Source organism: Branchiostoma lanceolatum, chromosome 6 (assembly GCF_035083965.1).
Source record: "Branchiostoma lanceolatum isolate klBraLanc5 chromosome 6, klBraLanc5.hap2, whole genome shotgun sequence".
NCBI lineage: Eukaryota > Metazoa > Chordata > Leptocardii > Amphioxiformes > Branchiostomatidae > Branchiostoma > Branchiostoma lanceolatum.
This window is the reverse complement of record NC_089727.1, coordinates 20,538,789-20,561,539: the sequence shown is the minus strand read 5'-3', so window position 1 is coordinate 20,561,539 and position 22,751 is coordinate 20,538,789. Positions and strand designations below refer to the sequence as shown.

Here is a 22,751-nt window from a genome sequence, read left to right as displayed (position 1 = left end):
GGGGTGGGGGTGTGTGTGTGTGTGTGTGTATTTGAATGGTTGTGTGTGCGTTTGTGTCTATTTATGATTGTGTATGTCTGTGTGTTTATGTGTGTTTGTGTGTGTTTGCGTTTGTATTGTGGTTTAGTATCCATGTATGATTGTGTGTGTTAATTTTGTGTCTTTGTATGGCTGTGTGTGTGTGTGCGTGGTTCTGCATGTGTTTGTATCCGTGTGTGTGTGTGTTTGTGTGTCTGTGTGTTTGCGTATTTATGTGTGTGTCTATGCGAGTGTGTGGTATTTGCGTACATGTGTTTGTCTGTGTGTCTTTCTCTGTATGGGTGTGTTTATGTGTGTGTTTCTTTGTGTGTATGTGTGTGCACGAGTGTGTGTGCGCGTCTCTGTGTGTGTGTGTATATTTGAATGGTTGTGTGTGCGCCTGTGTCTGATTGTGTATGTCTGTGTGTTTATGTGTGTGCGTGTGCGTTTGTATTGTGGTTTAGTATCCGTGTATGATTGTGTTAGTTTTGTGTCTGTGTATGGCTGTGTGTGTGCGTGGTTCTGCATGTGTTTGTATCCGTGTGTATGTGTGTGTGTGTTTGTTGTGTTTGTGTGTCTGCGTATTTATGTGTGTGTCTGTGCGTGTGTGTGGTATTTGCGTACATGTGTTTGTCTGTGTGTCTTTCTCTGGATGGGAGTGTTTATAATTATTTGTGTGTTTCTTTGTGTGTATGTGTGTGCACGAGTGCGTGTGCGCGCATGTGTGTATGTGTGTGTGTGTATGGTTATGTACATGTGTATCTGTTTTTACACACTGCGACGTTGCCACTCATCATCAGTACTGTTGTTTGTCTATGGCTTAAAAGAACAGACTCACTGTAAGGGACGGTATAGTATTAGTGAGGGATTAAAGTGTTCCGTCTCTAATTAACATATCGTACCTTGGGTTTATATATAGCATGGTTTCTCAAATCTCACAACATGTCGTTACGGTATTCCTTAACAGAATCTAGTCCTGTCTTTAATCGTACGGATTTACAAACACAAATATCAGATAAATTGATAAAAGCATAAGCTCTATATTTTTACAAACTACAGCAAAATGAGCCTTCGTTTTAACTCATGTTTTCTTCCACAACGCCTCTCCGGGACGGTAGGAAAGCGTAGATGACGCTCAGCAGCGCCGCCATGCAGATGATGCCTGTAACTACAAGCCTCCAGATGTGCTGTTTTCTTCTCCATCCGGGTAGGAATTGCGCAGTGATGGTTTCGTAGATTGATGAGATGAAGGTACTGCTTGGAAAATAGGAAAAAAATATGCCAACATGATCAATATATATTTATGCCATGCCAAACTGTAAAAACATACATTTCAATGCGGAAAGCAACGAAATTTGAGGGACTTCTGTTTCCTCGAACAGAAAACTGTAACAATATTTTCAACCTCCGAATCCGGTATTCGACTTTTCGACGCTGGCGCAACCGGCACGCTCGAAATGCATTCGAAATATTCTATGTAAGTCCGTGTGATACAGCCCCCGACCCCTATGTGATGCGGGAAATTATCATACGGTCCGGAACACCCGTATGAGGCCCTTTATGACATAAAGAAAAATCATATCTTAACAAGACACTGGTGGATAATTTCATCAGGTTAGTGGATGATTGAATAACAAAATATTCGTTTACAACTTCATATTCAATAAGAGCCGACGTTTTCATTATCGTCTTGTTATACATTTGGAACCACATTGTTAGCAGGAAACTTAGCCTCAGTGCAAATTGAACTAGTCACTCCTGCCTTAACGAAGATGACAGATGGTCATCGAAAGTTCCCCTCTTGTCGCATATTTGTTTGCGAAAACAGAACATTATTACTTGTATGTGTACAATACACTGTAAAAGAAAACTATATGTATCAACACAATGAATAACATTTTGTGATCGATATCTATGCAAGAAAGACCGTTGAAGAGTGTGGTTTGTTCTCACTTTTCTCGTTCAGAGCTCCTTTCCTCCTCTTCCTCCTCAAGTAACAGTTCCACACTATCAGTCAGCTCCTTCTGCTGCTCACGGAGCTCCAGTAGCGTCTTAGACACCTGCGCTCTTAGACCCTGCTCAAAGCTGAGGAAGAGAAATCAGTTTTTTTAGGCCGTTTCTATAATCTGCATCTTAATGAACATAAGAATGAGTTAAGTACTACCTTCAGAGCTGACACATCACAATTACCATTTGATATTATAGTTATATGTGTTCTTCTGCTTGCTTATCCGTAGGGGGTGGAATCGCGTTCAACTAGTTTTTCTTGCCATTCACATGTTTTATCGTGTTGTCAAACATTTATTTCTCATAATGTATAATTTGCGGCTTGAAAATAAGTTGTGCATAACTTGTGTAGACCACCACTTTGTCTTTGTCCATTTATTTGATTCTTCTTTGAAAAAAATGCAATGGAGTGGTGTATTCAGAACTAAAATGGGTATCTCACTGAACTACGCCTGTCTGCAGGAAAATTATTGCGGTAACATTTCAAGTTTAAAAATACGTGACCTCCACAAACAAAATGGCTGCACGGAATATGATATGGTCAGTTCTGGAAATATTAGTGTTGTCACTGAATCAAAAACCAACGTTCGATGTTTAAAAGATATTGACAAGAGATTTGCAGGAATCACGTCAGTTTGCATCTAGTTCGTGTCTTTAAGCGCCATGTTGCCAATTGCGTGTTTTGTTTTCATTAAAAAAGAAGATATTTCAGATGACGAATTGGCGACGAATTGGAGCCGACTGGTGCCTATACATTTTGCAAACAGGCGCGGTCATGTGAGAAACCCTCTTAAGAGACACGTACGTTATGATTTTATTGCTAAAAGAAATCGACATTGTGTTTGACCTACCCTTTCTGGAAGATCTCTTCTTCCTTCTCCTTATCCAGCTTCTCGGTTTTCTCCCCGTCGCTGTTCTTTTTGTCCGGCCGTTTGGTCGCCATTGCAAGTTCCATCAGGCGACCCACGGAGAACCGTCGGACAGCTTCTTTTACCGCTGCAGAACTACAAAAACATAATGTTTGATTGATAACGAACATTAATTCTCGTTACATCCATCCCTGGGGAACTTATGACACGTTCTCTTGTCCTGTGGATTGATTGGCGTTTGACTATCCCGATCAGTTCAACCAAGAGGCTTGGTCGGTCTATATTACCAGTTTTACCACCACCATACAACAGTACTATAAAAGAAAATATATTCTGTTATTGAAGAAGAATAGAGTTGGTCGGAGTATCGTTCCTTTGGCCTGATAACGCCCAGCATCCCTTTCTGTGCCAGCGTTTGGCTGTCATTGTCAGTTCCTTCATCCGACCCAGAGAGAGGAATAACCGACGGACAGCCTCTTTCACCGCTGCAGAACTGCCAAGAGATAGGGATAGTATTGGTCCTGGTAGTCTCCCTTGAGGAACGCCCAACACTTCACCATGGTTTATTTTTGATTCACCATGGCCATTTGAATTAACGGGACAGCATATATTTCCTCTAGATATCACTTTGTATCATAGAGAAACAGCAGTGTTCCTATAATATTTTTCTTGAAGAACATCAAGGGCATATTACATATTACATAAGTCCCTTTGGCAACAGCCTATTAAACTACACAGATATTACTCGTGATTCAAGAGGTTAAATAATGGTCCTAACACTATTCCTTGAAGAACACAATGCATTTTGTCCTTTACTAACACATGCTATTCCACTTTTGTCCACCAGGTTGGTTTCTTTGACTCCTTTAGGCAGAGACGCTACTATGATAACCATTACTATAGAAGGTTTAATGATTTAAAAAGTGATATATTTCGCTATGAAACCAGGAAGAGAATTCACCCCTTGATCTTATCTGTTGCGGACGAGTCGTCCATGCTCCCTTGGGTGCTGGTGCCGTTGGGCCCGAAAACAGACCCTCGGCTGGCCATCGGAGGGCGCCTCATGCCACCGGCTGTGTCCTGAGAGAGACATGGATAATCACATCAACAATTTCTGCTAGCGTCACATGGCAGTTGTAATAGGCATTATGTTATCGGTTTAACATTGTTTTAAAGCCAAGTCAAACGTTGCATACGATATTTTGAAAAAGTGACCTATAAGAGAGCTATTGCAAAAAGTTATATATTCATTCATACGAGTAAGATTTGATTTGCAGCTCACAACTGAGGCATGACAAAAAAGAAAACAGTCAACTCATTAATGCAGGTATATCAATGTTGTCTTCATCTCTATTATACTCCTCAAATGCGAAATATGTTTCTTCCGTTGGAATTTTGAATGCTGCCGGTGCTGTTACTACTCTGACTTATCTTTTTTTTTTCCTAGTCGTGCTCGCAACATATACCGTTGTCACAAACGTGACTTTTTCGTTGACAATGGAAAAAGCAGCAGCGCACATGTGTGAACTAAATGGTTGAAACCTACGGTTCTACTCAACTGTCGAATACATTGTATCTACATAAGTGTATCTATCATTGCGTCATAAAAATTGGATTTTAGTCGCGCTAGCTTCTAAATAAAGCATATTATAATTGTTTTCATTTATCATAGATTAAAATGAATTATGCTAACTTGTCCCCTAACATTCTTGAAGGTGAAAGGGCTGAGTTGGTAGGTAGGTATATAATCTTAACTTACAGGAGACGGTGGTCCTCCTAATCCCATCGCAATGGATCTCGGGATAGCTGCAACAGAAGCTCTCCGTCTCACGCCCTGTGTATAATATCGGGGTTTAATACAGAGTTAATGCCCTGTCCTAAGGTGTATATGAACTCCCCTTAATTCCCCGAGCATTAAAACTGCTCCACCACACTGACTGTTGACACAATTTTTTACTGTACTGTGTTACGGATGAACATTGAGCCACTAATGTAAACTGCTAGAACTGTAAAGTTGTTAAAGTTGTTAAATTGAATGTATAAGGGAAACTTGGATTGGCGCCTTATTTTAATCTGTTCGAGCAATGTTATTTTAAACTCGTAATGTTTTAGACAATTTTCACATAGTGAATTTTACAAATAATGAGCGCTTCGTAAATTATGACACATTTCATGTGCATATTTCTATGAAATTGTCACATGCAAGGTCATGAGAAATAAAACTGAATCTGAATCTGAATATAATGACGTGAAGGCCAGCTCAGTTTCTACAACAACCGATTAAACCACCTAGCGAAGCAAAGTCAGTCTATGATCGTCATGAGCCACGATTATAGATTGGCCAATGATATAATGACCTAATAATCAGTTTCTAATATAGGCTCCTGCTTGGTCTATCCCTTCTGTATGAGGACAAGGAACAGTCTATGAAAAAAAAAACGCTGCAAGTTTATTACAGTCAGGTAGTTAGTAGACAAATAGGGTTTCTGAATGGAGCCATGCTTTACAAAGCATGGCTGTTGTTCCAAAATAACGACGTTTTTCTGTTATGATAAAATAACGTTTCTAAAGCTATTTTATTTGAAATTGATTAATGGCTTAATGATATACTTCACGATGCACTCCATTGTAAGTAAAACCAGAGGTTAGTCTTTGCGGACGAAACCATATCGTTGCCAGTACGTCTAGACATAGCAAAGGACTGTAACAAGTTGAACTCTGACATTAGACCACAGCACATCACAGTGAGCTTCACACACACGTATACATCACACGTATACATAGAGGCATCCAATCATATTACATTGATTCTCCTGTTACCTCTGAGCTACAGATACGTCTTTATGTGTGAGTTTCTGATTTTTTTTTTTACCTTGTTCATGCCGGGAGAAATGGCCACAGACGCTCTTCGTACTCTGATCGGCCCGGGTGTTGCAGAATCATCTCCTAAAAACGAAATAAAACTTTATTATCTCATTCATAGTTACGGAGTTATAGCTAACCAAAGTTGCCCCCCCTCCCCTCCACACTTAATATGTCAATGCTAAGAAATCAATCTCTTTCAAACTTTACATTCAAAGGATAGGGCACTTGGTAGGTACTTGATGACTGAAGACCGCTTTATTATCTCATTCATGGTTACGGAGTTATAGCTGACCAAAGTTTCGGCCATACTTATGCATTATAGGCCAATGACACAGGTCTAAAAAATTAATCTCTTTACCAGAATTTATCAAACTTTATGTTCAAACGATAGGACACTTGGTAGGTATTTGAGGACTGAAGACCGCTTTATTATCTCATTCATGGTTACGCAGTTATAGCTGACCAAATTTTTGCCCATACTTAATCATTGTAGGCCAATGACACAGGTCTAAAAATCAATCTGTCCACCAGAATTTTCAAACTTTACATTCAAAGGATAGGGCACTTGGTAGGTATTTGAGGACTGAAGACCACTTTATTATCTCATTCATGGTTACGGATTTATAGCTGACCAAAGTTTCGCCCATACTTAAGCATAATAGGCCAATTGCACAGGTTTAAAAAAAAAAATAATAATCTCTTTACCTCTAAAAAACGGATTGATTGAATATGAGGTGTACCGTCTATTGCCTTTTATACGTTTCAGCACGTGTCAGAACTTGCTGTTCCCACTTCTTTTCGTCGAGTTTGTGTGAATCATAAAAAATTGTCAACAACATACGTTTTTCTGTCATTTGGACATTGATTTCTGCAAATTGACAATTTTTTTTTTAATGTGCTAATGTCAATAAGGGGCTTTCCTTTTAAAATTGGGACACATATATAAAATATTTTTGAAAGATAATCTTTATTGTTTCCTAGTATTCATCATATTTTGTATATTTACATAAAAAAGCCGACTAACCTGAGTCCGAGCTTCTTGTTGGTAGGGCGAATCGGTCGAACACGCCAGTATCTTGAATCAGCCGCCTGAAAAAAAAAAAAAAACGTGCACTAGGTTTTGCCACCGTTTGTCATCGCTGTACATATGACAAAACATTTCTGTATCTGTATCTGTATTTATATAGCCGGTACAACCGCCATTAGGCGTAACACACATTTGCTGCATGGGTCGGGGAAGGTTGAAGTTTTCCAGGGCTTGTATGTGGTATTTTGTTGATACAGACAAAGACGAGAATTACACAGTCGGCCAGTTGTCTTAATCAGTGGCATCGTGTGGCGCAATCGGTAAGGTGTCTCGCTCAGAGCCGAGAGGTACCGGGTTCAAAACCACCGATATGCCCTGATGTTGTGCCCTTCGGAAAGGCACGTTACATGACTTTCCTCACTCCACCCAGGTGTGAATGGGTACCTGACTTCGGTTGGGGAAGGTCGTTTTGACGTCACTTACTGGTGCCGAATGGAAGCCACCCAGACCCTTGCGACAGCTCCACAAAGTGCAAGTGTGGAGCAAATATGTATCTGTTGTGTATTATGTGATTGAAAACCCTGCAGCAATCTAGAACTGGCTGCCATTGCACGGGTAATTTCTGACTAATAAACCATTATTATTATATCGTGCCCAGAGCCTTTAGGTAGTCTGTTTCGTGTGGCTTATGTGGTAGTCGTATGATTACCTCATTTCCTCTAGCTCAGAATGTTCCCGCTCGTACAGGCGTTTGAGGTTCTCCACGTGCTGCATCATGACTTCTATAGCTCTGCTCACACGCCACTCCTGAAGCAAGATTGTTAACAGAATTGAAAGGTAGGTAAATCATTATGTAAAGGTAGGATGATCCTTATGTACCGTTTTGTGTCTGACTTGTAATAGATTTTTTTTGTTTTTTACGACATTTGGACTGCACAATACACGACTACTGATATAAAGATTGGTTACTGTGAAGTAACTTGCGTAACTTCCGAAAATAATTCCATCAGGTTGGTATAATATAGGGTATAGGAGATTCTTTTTACACAACCAGGGAATCTCACCTGTTAACGTTTCGGTGTCTGCCACACACCTTCTTCAGAGTTTCTGACTGGAGTACTGCTTCTCACCGCTTTTAAGTAGCCGATGTTGGTGGCGCTTTTGGGACAGTGTTCCTACCGCAAATGCGCAACCTACATCGGCTACTTATAGCAGTGAGAAGCAGTACTCCAGTCAGAAGCTCTGAAGAATGTGTCTGACAGACACCGAAACGTCAGCAGGTGAGATCACCTGGTTTTGTAATAAGAATCTCCTATACCCAGCTTTCTTAACTATTATGAAGGTAATGTTGCCTTGTGTTTAGACTAAGTGCAGACGTACAACTTGTAGATCATATCTATTGCTAGTTTAATGATCCGCGATCGCACGATGTGTTTGGGAAATGCACAACAGTTATCATAGGAGGACCAAGTCATTGATTCAATAATATAATCCTTACTCAATAAAATAAAACTCTGAAAAACGTTTTTCTATGAAAATTACTGACTTCAAAACGGCCTCGGGCATTATATATATTTATTTTCACATAATGATACATTAAGGGTAGTATCAGGGATTGTTTAGAGCTTATTCATCCATATTATTTTGATTAATATTTAAAGATATCTCACTAAAAGTACTTCATTGCGACATATTTTTATACCTGTGCACATGTGATTGGCCCGATAAGTAATAGATGTGCAATTAAGGTTATTATTCATTATTGCAATAGATGATGCACTATCAAGGCATTGTTAATTAAAAATGCTTTCGCTCTTTTAAAAATAGGTAAAGAAAAATAAAGTTGTAAAACAAAGGGTTGACGAAAACAATGACCTGGGTAAACCATGAAATTTTTATATAAGATAACATCTAAACTTTAACTATCGAGCAAACAATAAGGACCTGATGCAAATGAGGTCAGACTGACCTGCTGAACGGATCCGTGCATCTCTGACTTGATTGAGACCTTGATGTTGAGGTGGTGGATGATGTCCATCTGTTGATGGAGCTCCCGCATCAGCTCATGGGTTTCCCTGTCCTTCACAAGGTGGTTCAAACCCTTTGGCGATAAGTTGTTACCACTTTTACATTGCAAAACAAAATACACTTAACCACAGAACTGTATCAATACTTTGGTGAACAATCAAAACGTAGATGTAGTCAATTCATTGTCACGGATCTCCTTATTTAGTGAACAGAAGCGCCCTTCTATAGGCTAACATTTTACTCCATGTATGGCTCATATCTTACATAGTAGTAGGCATCTTCATGTACAAAATACATCACTACAGTTGTGTATATGCTTAAATTATGTAAATCTATGCGTTTCGTAAGCAATGCAAATCCACACATTTTTAAATAATTTTTTTTTTCATGTTTGGCAGATCGGCCTCGTTCATGTTGGTTCACGTCATTATCTTGCAAAAATGACTTTATGTTTGAAAATTAATGCGTACTCGAGGAGTTAAGCAACCGTAGACCAATTGCAACAGTCCTATAACTAGCGTGTAATGGCCTAGCGGGAAGAATATTTGCCTTATGCTTGCATACGGTAGGTCGAGCTCGATTCCCGGCCGGGTCATACCATAGAGTTAGAAAATGGTACATACTGCTTTCTCAGCTTAGCACTCAGCATTTGGGAGAGTATGGAAGTTAAATACACATCACTACCAGTGGACTAGTCCCCTGCTGTAATGATTGCACACAGTTGGATGGCCCGAGGGCCAATGAAACGGAGATGGGCACCGCCCTATGCACTATCGGTGCGGGAAGGAACTTTGACTTTTGACCTACCACTAGCGACCCTCTGAGCATCCCCATCTCTTGGTCCAGGTTCTTCTCAGCCACGTCCCGCTGCCGCTCCAGGAGGAGGCACCGCTTCTCCAGCGTGTAGGAATCCGTCCGCCACTCCAGCGCCAGGGCAGTGAAACGGTTCTAGAAAAAAACAAGCTAAAATCACTTCTTTGATCTCTGTTGTTTAATTTGTCAATCGGCACATATCTTTTCAAAAAACGCCGTTGTTCTAGAGCAATCTGCTACTTGGCCCAAACCTACAACACTTTTTACTTACAGCACAAGCTTTCGGCCAATAAAAGATCAATGCCATAGCATGCTCAGTTCAAAAGATATAAAAAATAGAGCTTCTGCTGCAGCACCAATGTCATATACGGGGGTGGGGGGCGAAATCAATCATGACTCATCATAATCCATTTAGAGGTTCTTGAGTTATGCTGACTACAATAGTCCGGAAACACAAACAGACAAACAGACACACTCAAAATTTATATCTCCATTTACCTGGAGATAACAACTCATGGATTATGCAGACAGACATATCTAAAACGCATTCATTGTTACAATGAGCAACCCAAGGTGACCGCTGGTGACAATACGAACCTCGACTTCCTCTTCTGTCAGGCACCTCTGAGGTTGAGACGTGGCCAGCCCCAGGTTCCTCAGCACTGACTCAGGCATGCTGCGAGACACAACCTCGGTGTGGTCCTCGGGTGAGGAGGAGGGGGAACTCCGGTCACTGTCTTCGTCCTGCAAGGCAGTTATGATCATATAAGTCAAATCCCCTATGATGTGTAATGCATGTCATGAATAGTAACTGGGGTTTGAATTACATGTTGAGATCTTTAGTACAAATTAAAACAAAACCAAAGGCCAGCATTATGTAAGAGCAAATGTCCGTTGTTCCTGCTTATTTAACACGGACAGGAGGCGGTATAGACTTCAACGGACTTCAGCCCGCCGCTGGACTCAAGCACCCGTGACCAAGTCATCGTTTCAACGTGATGGTTTAGTCATTCCAAGAAATGTACTAAAATTGCTGGCATGTTATGTTTTATGAGATATGAGTTAGAAAACAGTTGCCATGAAGACAACGACAGAACGAACCTGTTTGCTCTCCGTCTCGGAGGCCTCGGCGAGCTCTGGTAGGCGTGAACTGACCGCAGCGGTGTTCCCGAACCGAACCTTATTCTCCTGGAGAAGGCATAGTTATGAGCAAGGGATAGTGATAGCTTCAGCAAGTTGGTTATAGCCCTATCACACAGTCGACGAGCTTCGGCCGTATTAGCTGATCGCCAAGAGATCGCCCAATTTAAAAAGAGAGTCGAGTGAATCTTTTGCCTGTTACATTGGGGTTGCTGACATACGCTCATCAGCTGATTTCTATAAATATCCGATGATCGACAGAACAGCGGACGTATTACTGCGAAAAATGTAATTTATAGCTCGTCGGTCGATTGATTTCTGTGCTGTGTCACAGGCTTTATTTGTTTTATGCTTTTTCTGTCAAATAAAACAACATTTGTATTATAGCAATAAATGAATGGCCGAGTAAATGAATGAAAAAAAATCATTCTACACTTATACCGATTGGGTATAGTTCAGGTTGCAACAAAAAAGTTTACAGATATGTCTATACATAGTCAAGTTACTACAAGAATTTTAAACTACACGAATTCGATTATTCATGTTTTTTTCAATATTATAGTAAATTTTAAGAGATCATTGTTTATATCGGAATGTTTGTATCAACTCATTAAAAAAAAAATTGTCGGTATTATTTAGGTGTATGAAATACCAATCACTATGAATTACGTTAACAATCGCGTCCTACCTCTGCTCCTCTGCCTTGTTCTCTCAGTGCCTTCTGCGGCGGAGTCGGCGTGTCTCCGGGCGGACCTGGGATGGGCCGCAGCGGGAAGTCCTGGTACCCGCCCGAACCACCGCTTACCTGGACACGGTAGGACAAAGTACACTACATGTCAGAATCATATCCTGCAGATAACAGTCTTTACTTTGAATGATTGTATCAGTATTTTGTTCATTAGATGCTGAAATTACGGCATAAACTAATGTCTTTTCAATATTTCATGACCGGGAAATCTTAGGAAGGACAGCTGGACTATATATACTAGGATTTGATCCCTAAGAATTTTTTAAAAGGTCGTTAAAAGGTCGAGGTTGCGTTTCGGAAAACCATAGCAATGAGAAATGTTATAATATTTCCATCTGCTAGGAGATCAGCCGATATCGGTATCCAATCTAAGCATTATATCAAATTGAAAGATATTCTGCGACGGTTATTAGAATTCTAAGTTCTAGGAGGGGTTTAAGAGGTCATCCACTTGTAACAAAGCCTCTCGAAAACCACGGCACATATGACGATATTGATTGCCAGGCTCATTCGACTCGTTGCATGTCAACACACTTCCGTTCAAGTATCGTGTCATAGGCTTTGTATCATTTTAACTTGAGAAAGATCTGATAATGGGGACTGATCGAAAGCTTGATCGAAAGCTTGCTTTACTTCGTTTTATATAGCGTTATACATATAAATCTATCATATCAATGTTTGACTGACCTTGACCAAGGGGAAGTCTCGGTATCCCCCCTGTGCTTTGGGAAGCGGGAAGTCCTTATAGCCTCCCCCCTTTCCTGACGGTTTGATGGGGAAGTCCTGGTACCCCCCTCCCACTGGCTTCGTCTGCGGAAAGGTTGAGTTGAGACCCCGAAGGATGTCTGCCTTCACATCTATGTCTGAATCTGTGGAATTGGACTGAGAAAATAAGAAATGAATACGTAAGAGAGACGGTATAAAACGATTCTTCCGACACATGAACTTTCCACAGTATCCCCGAACCTGAGGATTTGAAAAAAAGATACAGTGTAACATCAACAGCTGACAGCTTTTTTCATATTACATAACATGGCATGCTTCAAAACAAAACAAAACAAACAACCAAAACAAACAAAACAAATCAACGAATAGACAAATAAATGACCCCACAAAATCTGCATAACTCAAACACTCCACATCAAACAACAACAAAAATCTGAAAAAAATCTTTGGGGCAAGATCCCCAATACAGACGAAAGACAAATGAAACCTACTGTCAACTCGAAAATGTTCGCAGGTATTTGATTTCACGGTAGGGAGAAAATTGAATGTTCGCTGTGGTTTTCAGTTTGCATTTAAAACACAAGTAGCGCTAAAGGTACACAAAAAAAAATTGCTTTTCTCGGTGGTGTAAGTTCGCGGTAAAGAGTCCACAGCGAAAATCGCGAACGTAAAACCACTGCGAACATTTTTACATCTACTGTAACCAATTATCTAAATGACAGGGCACAACACCGTACATACACTCTCAAGGCTGTCACTCACTCTCAGTGACCTTGTGGATGACCTCTTCTTCAACTTCTGCTCCTCCTTCTCCTCCTCCTCTTCCTCCGGAGGCGTCTCCAAGCTGCTCTCCTTGTCGGCGAGATGGCCGCTCTCTTCCGCTGTCTCCTGTCGCGTGGGAGACTCCGGTCGTTCTTTGTGGAGAATTATAGAAAATATGCTCTAAATTCAGCAGAGGCTTACAGAGCGGTTCCACCACTCTTTGGGACAAAGTCAGACGCTATATGTACTTGCCGGCAACGGTAGCATAGTTTATGATACAGATTCAATATTCCTATGAAAGTCCCCTTCCTATTTTTGACAAACAAAATGGGCACTGCTCACAGCGCTTGCCTAAACGATGCAGTCCTTTTCGTTAGTTTCCGTGTCATTTAGAAAATGCGGGGGGTGCAGGTGCTCTAATCTAGGATGTAACAAAAGACGCCTATTATTTGATATTGCCATATTTTAGAGATTAATGATATGAAAGACAAGCCATTCTCTGCTCAATCTCATGGCGTGTCGGCGAGCAGGTGATTCTTGAACGATACAAAGAGAAGATATCCGGGGATCTTGTCGTCCGATATATGCACGCTAAGTACAATGATAAACGACCATTTAGCGTTTTTGCTGTTAGCCAAGTGTGAAATATTCTCATGCAAGGCTCACAATTCATTTACATATCATGGTGACGTCAGCAAAAAAGCAACAAATGGAGGGGAAGTATAGCTAGTTTACTGACGCCTGAATATGAATCCTAAGTACAGTCAAACCTGTCTGGAGTGGTCACTCAAGGGACTGATCAAGCGCCGCGACCGTTATCGGCAGTGTTGGCGTTGCGGCTGGACCGAAAATCGCATGACCACGACCGCATTAGACAGGTGACCGGTATAGACTAATGCTTATGTCAATGGGAAAAATCCAAGGGACCGACAAATAATGGCCACTATGGCCAGGTGGCTGCTATGTCCAGGTGACCGCTACCACGGGTTTAACTGTATTATTGTTCAAGCAGCGAGCCTGGTAAACTGAGTTGCCAGTTGAAAAATGAATCAGGCATTGAGCAATATTCTTGTGTTAAACTGCCAGAAATAAGGAATACCGTTTCCTAAATGTTGATTTTTTCAATCTCGTATTTAAAGATTGTCAAAATTGTTTTCTCACCTCGTTCTGTTTTTCCGGCCTTCTTGAACTTGTAAGGTCTTGGCCTGTTCTTAAACCTCTCTGATGCAATCCGGCATTCCTCCAGGAGTTCCAAATTCCGTTTCCGGTCATCTTCCGTCAACTCCACTTCGTCCAGAGAACCGTACAACAGGTCTACTACCCCCTCCTGTCGGAAGGTAAAAGAACTGCATCTCAGAGCATGTCCACCTGTGGTTTACCAAATTCCCCTACAAGACGGCTAGCAAACTGCACTGTACAATACATTTGTTTATCACAGGTCGAACACATTTTTCTACAGGTTTACATCACGGAATCATTTTGAAACCACCACGTAGAGGTTCAGTCTACTGACTCCTCCTACCAGAATTCAAGCAAACTGCACTGTAAAATATATTTTTTTTTTAAATCTAAATATTTTGTTTATCACGGGTCCAACACGTTTTTCTACAGGATCGAAAGTCGATTTCATCTCGGAATTTCAATAATTTTGCAAACACAAACTAGAGGCATGACAAAAAGCATGATATGTTTACAATATCTTAACTGTTAATAATACATTTAGCCACTTTTTTAAAAACGAATCCATATGGTGTTTACCTCACTGAATGACAGGATTGGTCGACCTCCCCTACAGAAGGAGATTTTACGCAGCTCCTGAAGTGACGCCTTTTTGATGGGGTCGGACCTGCGGTGCACCTTGGGCCGCGTCAGGAACCCGCTAGACCCTCTCCTTGGATTAAAAACAAAAACAGGATTTACCACAAATGGTGTAGTGGTTAGTAATCAAGCTTCTGTATCACACTGGCAGGGTTCACCTTTTTTATAAATGACCTCTGATCTCCGAACGCACTTATAATATATTTTATCTAATGTATATAATGATGTTTCTATGCATTTCCAAATGACTCAGCGATGTTAAATTGTAAGGCTAGTTTTCATTGACTGATTGTTCAATTTAGTAAAAGTATGTATTTGTTTGTGCGTACCTGTCGAGTCTCGAATACTAGCGATTCGGTGTAATGTATTGTAACATTTGACAATTGATTAATAAATGTCAGGGTTACGTAATCTTAAAGCATATGTCGGGAGAATTAATCATAACGTTTTCCTATCCGTCCGATTCTATGACAAACTACTTCCATAGGAAGAAGGAAAAAACAGCCTCCTAGCATCTGAATTGAGAAAATCACGGGACTATTCAAACTGTGTTTTAAATCGTGATGCGCGAATTATAAGTAAGGATTGCAATTCTTAGGGGTGTTCTAGGGTCGCGGTTAAAACTTAACATTTATCAACACCTTTGGTTCAATCTGTAAAAAAAAACTATCGTCCTACTGGACATTTAAAAGATAGATGATCTCTAGATCATGCATATGTGAGATTTATTAAAAATTGTATAGTGTTTCTCACATTATTAAACATAAAATACATAGTAGAGCCCAAATAAACTAACTTTTATAGTCAGACGTTTCAGATAGCATCCATTATCTTTCAACAGTGACTAAGAAAGTTCTTAATCACTGTCAGTGATGACAGATTGTTCACTGTTACTGATAAAGTAATATTCTCAATCACTGTCACTGATGGAAGCGCTTCTCAGTCACTGACTAAGCATAGGGGATGTTATCTAAAATTAATATTCTATTTTTGATTATGTAATTTTCTACCCAAATGTCAAACCGTCATCGACGTTACAGTAGAATTATGTAGACTATCTAACGACTGTCATTTGAAGTAGATATGCAGCAAAGAAACTGGTAAAACTTTGTGTCGTGTCGAAAGTAGTGAATTATGGATACCTAATGTGATTGTCATCTCATTGTCAACTAATTAAAAATGCAATGAAAAAAAGGCAAAAAAAAAGCCCAGAAAGTTGACTACCTCATTTCTCCGATGAACTCGGCAGATTTGGACCGTGACGCCTGTGTGTCGTCTCTCGGCTGCAGGAGGCTTCCCCTCCGAGGAAGATCAAACGGTTCCTCCTCATCTTCCGAGCTGGCCGGACTCTTCTGATGTGCATAAGGGGAGGGGGTGGATTAAGGTCAGAAAAGTGTTTCATTTCATGAATGATAACATGAAATATGACAAAGCGAAATACGCGTTTCTGTAGGACTTTCGTACCCATGACGTGTGTATCCATTATTTTTTTTCAGTTTCAAGACAATATGTCGGATTGTGAATAATAAAAACCGCGAATGCGAAGCAAAGTGCATTGTGGGTAATACATGGTTGAAAACTTCTGAGAGATAGATATTTACACGTCTTGTTATGTATTAAGCATGGTCTAGACAAAAAGGTCTAGACAAGAAATGTCTAGAAGTTAGACGTCATCACCTTTGAAATACTACCTACAATGCATCTCGCTGTGCAAGCGCAATTTATAATTTTCTCGCAGTTCCGTAGGGTCGAGATGTGGGATTGTAGGTAATATCAAGGCCCATAAAGCATAAACATGATCCACGTAACCCCAGCATGTCCAGGAACCTTTGTATCGATGGCGCATGTGTGCTGTTGCATCGGAGTACGATTTCATCATCATTAACCAATTTAGGTCTTTCACCTAGGTGCATTCGCCGCAATCGCACTTTGTACTTTGAACCAGCTCATTATAATTTCTGTTTATGGTGCTGACGTCTAGAGTATATGCCCACCTCACTGGAAGGTTCGTGCACGACTGGAATGAAATGGTTCTCCTCCGCGTCTGAAGACATCTCCATCGACTCTTCCCGCAACACAGGCAGGGGACCTCTCCCCACCCCCGGGAACAACTCACTGGAAACCAGACAATAACAGTCAACATACACGGGTAGGAAAGCCTCCCCTACCCCCAATACCAACTCACTTACAAACATTACGCAAAATAATTGCCAACGAAGTTCTTTGTACACAACCACAAGGTCTGATAGCTAGATGAAATTGTATGGCCACTCATCAACTTCCTCAGGGCAATATTGACAGTTTCTAATTTTCCATAAACTTTTCAACTGCCAGTTGTCACTGTAGTGAAACGGATGCATGCGGTCCCCACACGTGACTGCGTTTCTATACCCCCAGCAGCCTTTTAATCTAGCGAGTTTATCTTGAGCTCTGTTTATCAAATTGCCCCCCTTCCCGAACTATGAACGGATTATGTAAAGTAGCAACAAATCTGCAACCACCACGATACTAAGGTATAGTAATATAAGAGGCCAAATCAGGGGAAAAATGGTATAACAAGTCAATTGGTCAAACGCCAACTTATTTTACGCCAATGATGTGAGATCTTTCACTACATGTTTCAACTTGATGATGTACAAAAAGTCAATAATTAAGCTTACTGGAGTGAGATATATTATGATAATACTTTCACATTTCCTATCATCAAATCACTCTTGTCTAAGAGTACTCTTGATAAGAAAGAAGAAGTCTCTCAAACTTACATGTCCTCTTCACAGCCATCCTCTTCCTCCTCCTCCTCTTCCTGTATGGAGAAGCTGTTGGTCATCCTCATCTTACTCATCAGCCCTAGTCGATCTTGAAGCGATGTTCGGCAACCGAGGCTACTGGGCGAGCCATCGGCAGGCCTGGAGGAGTCTACACTATTTGTTTTTGAGTCTGGAGGACTGAATCCGAGTCTACTTGAATTTGAGTCCGCAAGCTTGGAGACGAGGCTACTTAAATCAGGTGGCCGAAATCCTTGGTTCTCTGTATTGCAGCTTAAAAGGTTTGGAGCGAAACTACAAGCGTCTACATTAGCTGACTGCAAAGTAGTGGAAACGGGACTAATATCGTCGGAAGGAGACTTTGACCAATCAGCATGATCCTTTTTAATGTCATCATCGGGCATGGCAGCGTCCTCACCATGCCCATCGTCTTGAGGTGACTTGTAGTATATATCAAGAACTGGGTCGTACTGGTACGACATCTTCCCCGCGTTACTAGCAGAAGAAGTCTCCTGCTCAAGTTCTGAGTCTATTTCTAGCCGTATTTGAGAGTTTTCTGTATTACCTGTGGTTACTTGATCTGTACCGTTCTCAGAAGTTGCAACAAAGTTTTCTCTTGTGCTACAGTTTGAAGAGATTTCAGCGTTGTTATCTGTTAGGTAAACGGATATGTCAGAACAAATCCTTGTCGATAGAGTTTCAGCAGAGACGTTAGATTTAATGGCATTGTCTATTGCGTCGTCGTGTGCAGTAGAAGCTTCTGTTTCATCATAACCTAACTTGTCTTGATTAACCTTTAAGACTTTGTTTTCAGGGTTCTCAAAGGTCTCTTCGTCGCTACAGCAAGGCGTCGTGTGTTCTTCCTTATCTTGCAAGATGTCTTGACCTGGCGACGGTTCCTGGTAGTTCTGCTTATAGTAAGTCTTCTTCTGGAACTGGTCTTGCTGATTTACGTGCGGACCCACGCAAGGTTCCTGTTCCTCTTCTTGGTGGTTTATTTGCATTTCCTGAATTTTAGTCAGTAGTTGACCTGTATCTGTACACTGCAGTGACTCCTGACATACGCCGTTGGTAAGCAGTTGGTCTGGGGCATCCAAGTTATCGCAGGGTTGTGGTTTAGGCACTGTTTCTGCAACTGACTTTGCCACTAGGCTTTTAACATATGTATGAACCGATGAGACAGGTTGTCGTAATTGACAGTCTGTTTGTGTGGAGGTGTCACTGCAGCCGTAAAATGTTTGCGTACATGCGCAGTTGGCGTCACCGGTTCCCCTCTGCCCTAGACTATCCCAGAAGTCTGTTTGGCTCCAGCTGTTTGTATGATAGCGTAAGGTGGTGACGTCAGAAAGTCGAGTTGGGTGGTCCAACGTAGATGCTACAAAGACAGCCGTTTGTACGCATGCGTCATCCGTTTCAACATCGTTTGAAACCTGCACGCATGCGTCGAATTGCTCCTTTCTTGAACTCTCGTTATTAAAATCTGTCTGTGTCAGGGTTGAAGTTTGGTGACGCTCATAGTTGTCCGTTTGTACGCATGCGTCCGAGAGGTCAGTCAGGGTCAATGATACCTGGGAGATGTACACGCTGGGGGCAACGGCCTCGCGGTCACTGACCCGTAAACTCTCCTGGCATCGACACTGACCTAGAAAAACAATTATGTTACTTTTACTTACAGAAAGGTCGTAAATAATTTTAAGTCAAGATAAACGAAGTAAAATGGACCTATTTTTCTACAATTCACTATAGATTTACTGTATCCATCCGCCAAAAACTCTGAAAGAATTCGAAAAACACATTTCCCTGTTTTTGTCACACCGCAAACTGAATGTTTGTACACAGTCTCCCCCCTCCCCCAGTCAAATCAATCTAAAGAAAGAACAAGAATGTGAACAAATGGAGAAAGGGGAGAGGTAGCAAAGGAAATACAAGCATCTCAAGCTGCCTAAAGATAAGATGCGGTCTTTTGCGAGCTTTTATGCCCTTTGTGTATTTATATTTCAGGTTATAAGATTAGAAATGAAAGTATGGAAGAGAACTTGAATTCTTGATCTTTGCCGGATCGGAATTTCCTGGCACAGGGTGTCGGAAACCTGACAGGTTATGTCAACATGTGACTAACCTCAGTTGTTATTTCCAGCCGAACGACTGCATAGAATAATGACATTTCCTTTTAGTTCAGTACTTGCGTGATGTGCATGGTATGTAATGAAACGTCCGACACTATTTTGAACATTGTTGACATACACAGAGCAAGCGGTGATATACTCAGTTCACGTTTGAAAATTCCATGTAACGCCAAGGGAATGTAATGTTTTGTTTCCGATTACGATACTCAAAGAAATTAGGATCAGTACGTAGGGAGTATTATTTTGTTTTAAGATGTCGGCTTAAACGATCAAAGAATGTAATTGTGTTCAATTATTCATATACTTGTACGTAGGTTAATCATTTTTCATCCCATTGTTTGTCGTTTGCATGTATTAAGTTGTAGAAGACCTTACGAAAGTCGCCGTACTTTTGTTGTGTCAATAAAGATTGTCAGTCTAAAATGTAAAACTGGAAGGCACCAGGGACTGATATTTTTAGCATCATTATTCTTTTAAACAGATATACATACACAATGTTTGTTGATAGATTTAACAGAGGTACGATCTTTATTATACATTCTTACACAAACTCTTCAAAACTTTAATTTGCAAATAAAGAATGAAAAAAAAGAAATTTTGTTTTAAACTTAATCACTCATATAATACACCCCCCAAAGCCAAGGGGCAGTAGTTTTTTTAAGGCCATTTGAACATCATGATACCCCCCCTCCAAATCCTATGCATAACTTCTTGCTAGGAATAGATTCAAATCTGATGAACCCTCAACGTAGCCTGGGTGCCATCCGATTACTACCGGCGATCCTGCACTCGCTACCCTACGGATGGCACACAGGCTATCCTCAATCCCTTCCAATTCAAACTTTACTAGATATTCCACATTTTCACTATCTGTTTGAAATCCAAATTTGCTTCATCATGCCCCCTTGTAGCTGTAGATTTCCACGGTTAACAGACGCGTACTAAGTATCTATTTGGTCCAGACATATACAAATCGAACATGTGTACAGTCATGTAGTTCCCGTAGGTTAAATAGATACAAAACAGACCTATATACAACACTTAACAATGCACCTGTACAACATGCTACAACTACTCTGATGTCAAACCGTAAAGACAATACTGGCATACACAGTAATCTCCATGCAGATGTGGGCTGGGCTCTAAATCTTTCCTTTTCTTAGTTGCCCTTAGCTTTGTCAAAATGCCTCCACGAACGAAAAGGCAGGTTGGAGAATGACGATTTAGCTACTCCCGGCATCCGCTTGGATATTAGGTTCTTAAAAATCTGGATACATCAGAGGTATGTGGTTATGTATACAGTACAGGAAAAAATAGTAAACAGTATCATGAGTGACATCATGTAAATTGCAATCACTTACCAGGACTTCTCTCCCTTTTGCTCCTCTTGATTTCTTCCCTGTAAAGAAACAGGAAAAACGTCACATCCTTATTACGTTAATGTCTTTAAGGAACACGAAGGCAGATGGCGTCTTGTCACAATCTTATCGCATCAGCGTCGTTAAGGAATGGAAAGGAGGTCAGAGTCTTCACACAGTCTTATCCCATGAGCGTCTTAAAGTGCCAGTGACAGACGTCGCAGTGCTAAACGCGTCCCGAACCGTTTCCTCAGCGATGCCCGGACCCGATAAGGCGGCTGACAGGCCTAGTTTTTATACCGCAGCCTGCCAGTTTTCCAGGCGGCGTTACAAGTGTAAGTTACCGCCGGGTCTGTACTCCGTACGCCGTGGTGACCCTTAACCCGCTGTCACATTAATATATGACAGTGTTGGTAGAGTGGAGAAAGGTTGGGATAATCATTTCACCCGTCTTGACAGACAAGTTTCCGCAGTATACAGCGACTTTCAACTAGTTTTTGATACAGTCTTGCAAATATAGTTTCGTACCGTGTAATCTATTTTTTCATGCAAGATTTAGTACAAACGAAGTGCCTTTCACTGTAGTATAACAATTTTTGTTGATTTCAAAACCAATCCACCCTGTATAACAGAAATAGCATTGGCTAGATTCTAACATCTTACGGTAAATATAAAATCTACCAAACGACTGTGACCAAGGGGGTTGGCTTAAATCCCCAGTACAATACACGTTGCCGTTCTGATTTTGTTCAGCGGCGAGAGTTTCAGATGCAAAGGGCGACAAAATGTCATCGTTCCCCACTACTGTGGCTGACCATTTGTGAAAAATTGATGACACCTTTTAACCAGTGTGTACCAGGCTAAGTACACACGCGCCAGCTTTATGTACACAACGTCCTCGCGGTGCTTAAAGCGGTGGGTAACAACCGAACAGGTGGAACCGCTCACACGGTCGGCCATTACAGACAAATGTTAATAACATTTCCCCGAAGCTGACCCGGGCATGGGAGAAAGGGCGAGTTCATTCTAGATTTTTAGGAGGTGAAAACAGTGACAGAAATCTAAAGATCCGTTATAAGAGTTGTCTGTGACGGAAAGAGAAAAAAAAACAGCACTAAAAGAAACAACATTACAAATGTAACGTTAATATATATTCCAGAACAAGTATGGCGCTAAAAATTGTATCGATCTTTTTACACTTAGAATTTTCTTTTAGATTGCCTCCGTTTTTAAAGGACCACTTTTAATTACCTCCATGAAAAAAATGTATTGTTTCGGTGTGTTCCAGTGTATTGATTGCGTGTTTGCTTATTTTGATTACATTAACTAATTACCGAGTAAAGAAATGATACAGTGATTTTCCATGGTGGTCAAATTCATGCTCAGAAACTCCAATGTCCAGACGGATTCGAACGCTGTTCCTTGAGGTTCGAAATGACGTAATCGAATCCGAATGCTCGTTCGATTCGGGGTCACCTGCGGTCATTGAAAGTTTGTAATGTAAACCCGCGCGGCCTGGCCCCTTTCCCCGCTTCAGGAGAAAAACTACTGTTGTCACAAATATTACCTGTTTTCTGGAGAGTATATCCTTGCTGGCACTTTGTTGTGGACATCTAACATGTTACGAAGCTACCGGCGTAATTTTTTGTGACATTGAATATTGTTTACGGCGCCGTTAATT

At 41.0% G+C, this 22,751-nt stretch overlaps 1 protein-coding gene across 1 annotated transcript; it reads right to left on the bottom strand.

Moving 5' to 3' along the window:
- Positions 1–7: 7 nt before the first annotated feature.
- Positions 8–22,030, bottom strand: LOC136437588 (inositol 1,4,5-triphosphate receptor associated 1-like). The gene is made up of 22 exons (XM_066432208.1): positions 21,927–22,030; positions 21,074–21,111; positions 17,584–19,228; positions 16,816–16,936; positions 16,046–16,173; positions 14,767–14,894; positions 14,165–14,371; positions 13,004–13,155; positions 12,203–12,397; positions 11,456–11,572; positions 10,729–10,815; positions 10,225–10,371; positions 9,622–9,762; positions 8,756–8,887; positions 7,496–7,593; positions 6,784–6,848; positions 5,767–5,840; positions 4,654–4,728; positions 3,856–3,974; positions 2,877–3,029; positions 1,972–2,103; positions 8–1,272 (listed from the first exon to the last, which is right to left on the bottom strand). The coding sequence occupies exons 1-22, from the start codon at positions 22,028–22,030 to the stop codon at positions 1,095–1,097; spliced, it is 4,236 nt and encodes a 1,411-aa protein (XP_066288305.1). The 3' UTR covers positions 8–1,094.
- Positions 22,031–22,751: the final 721 nt, after the last annotated feature.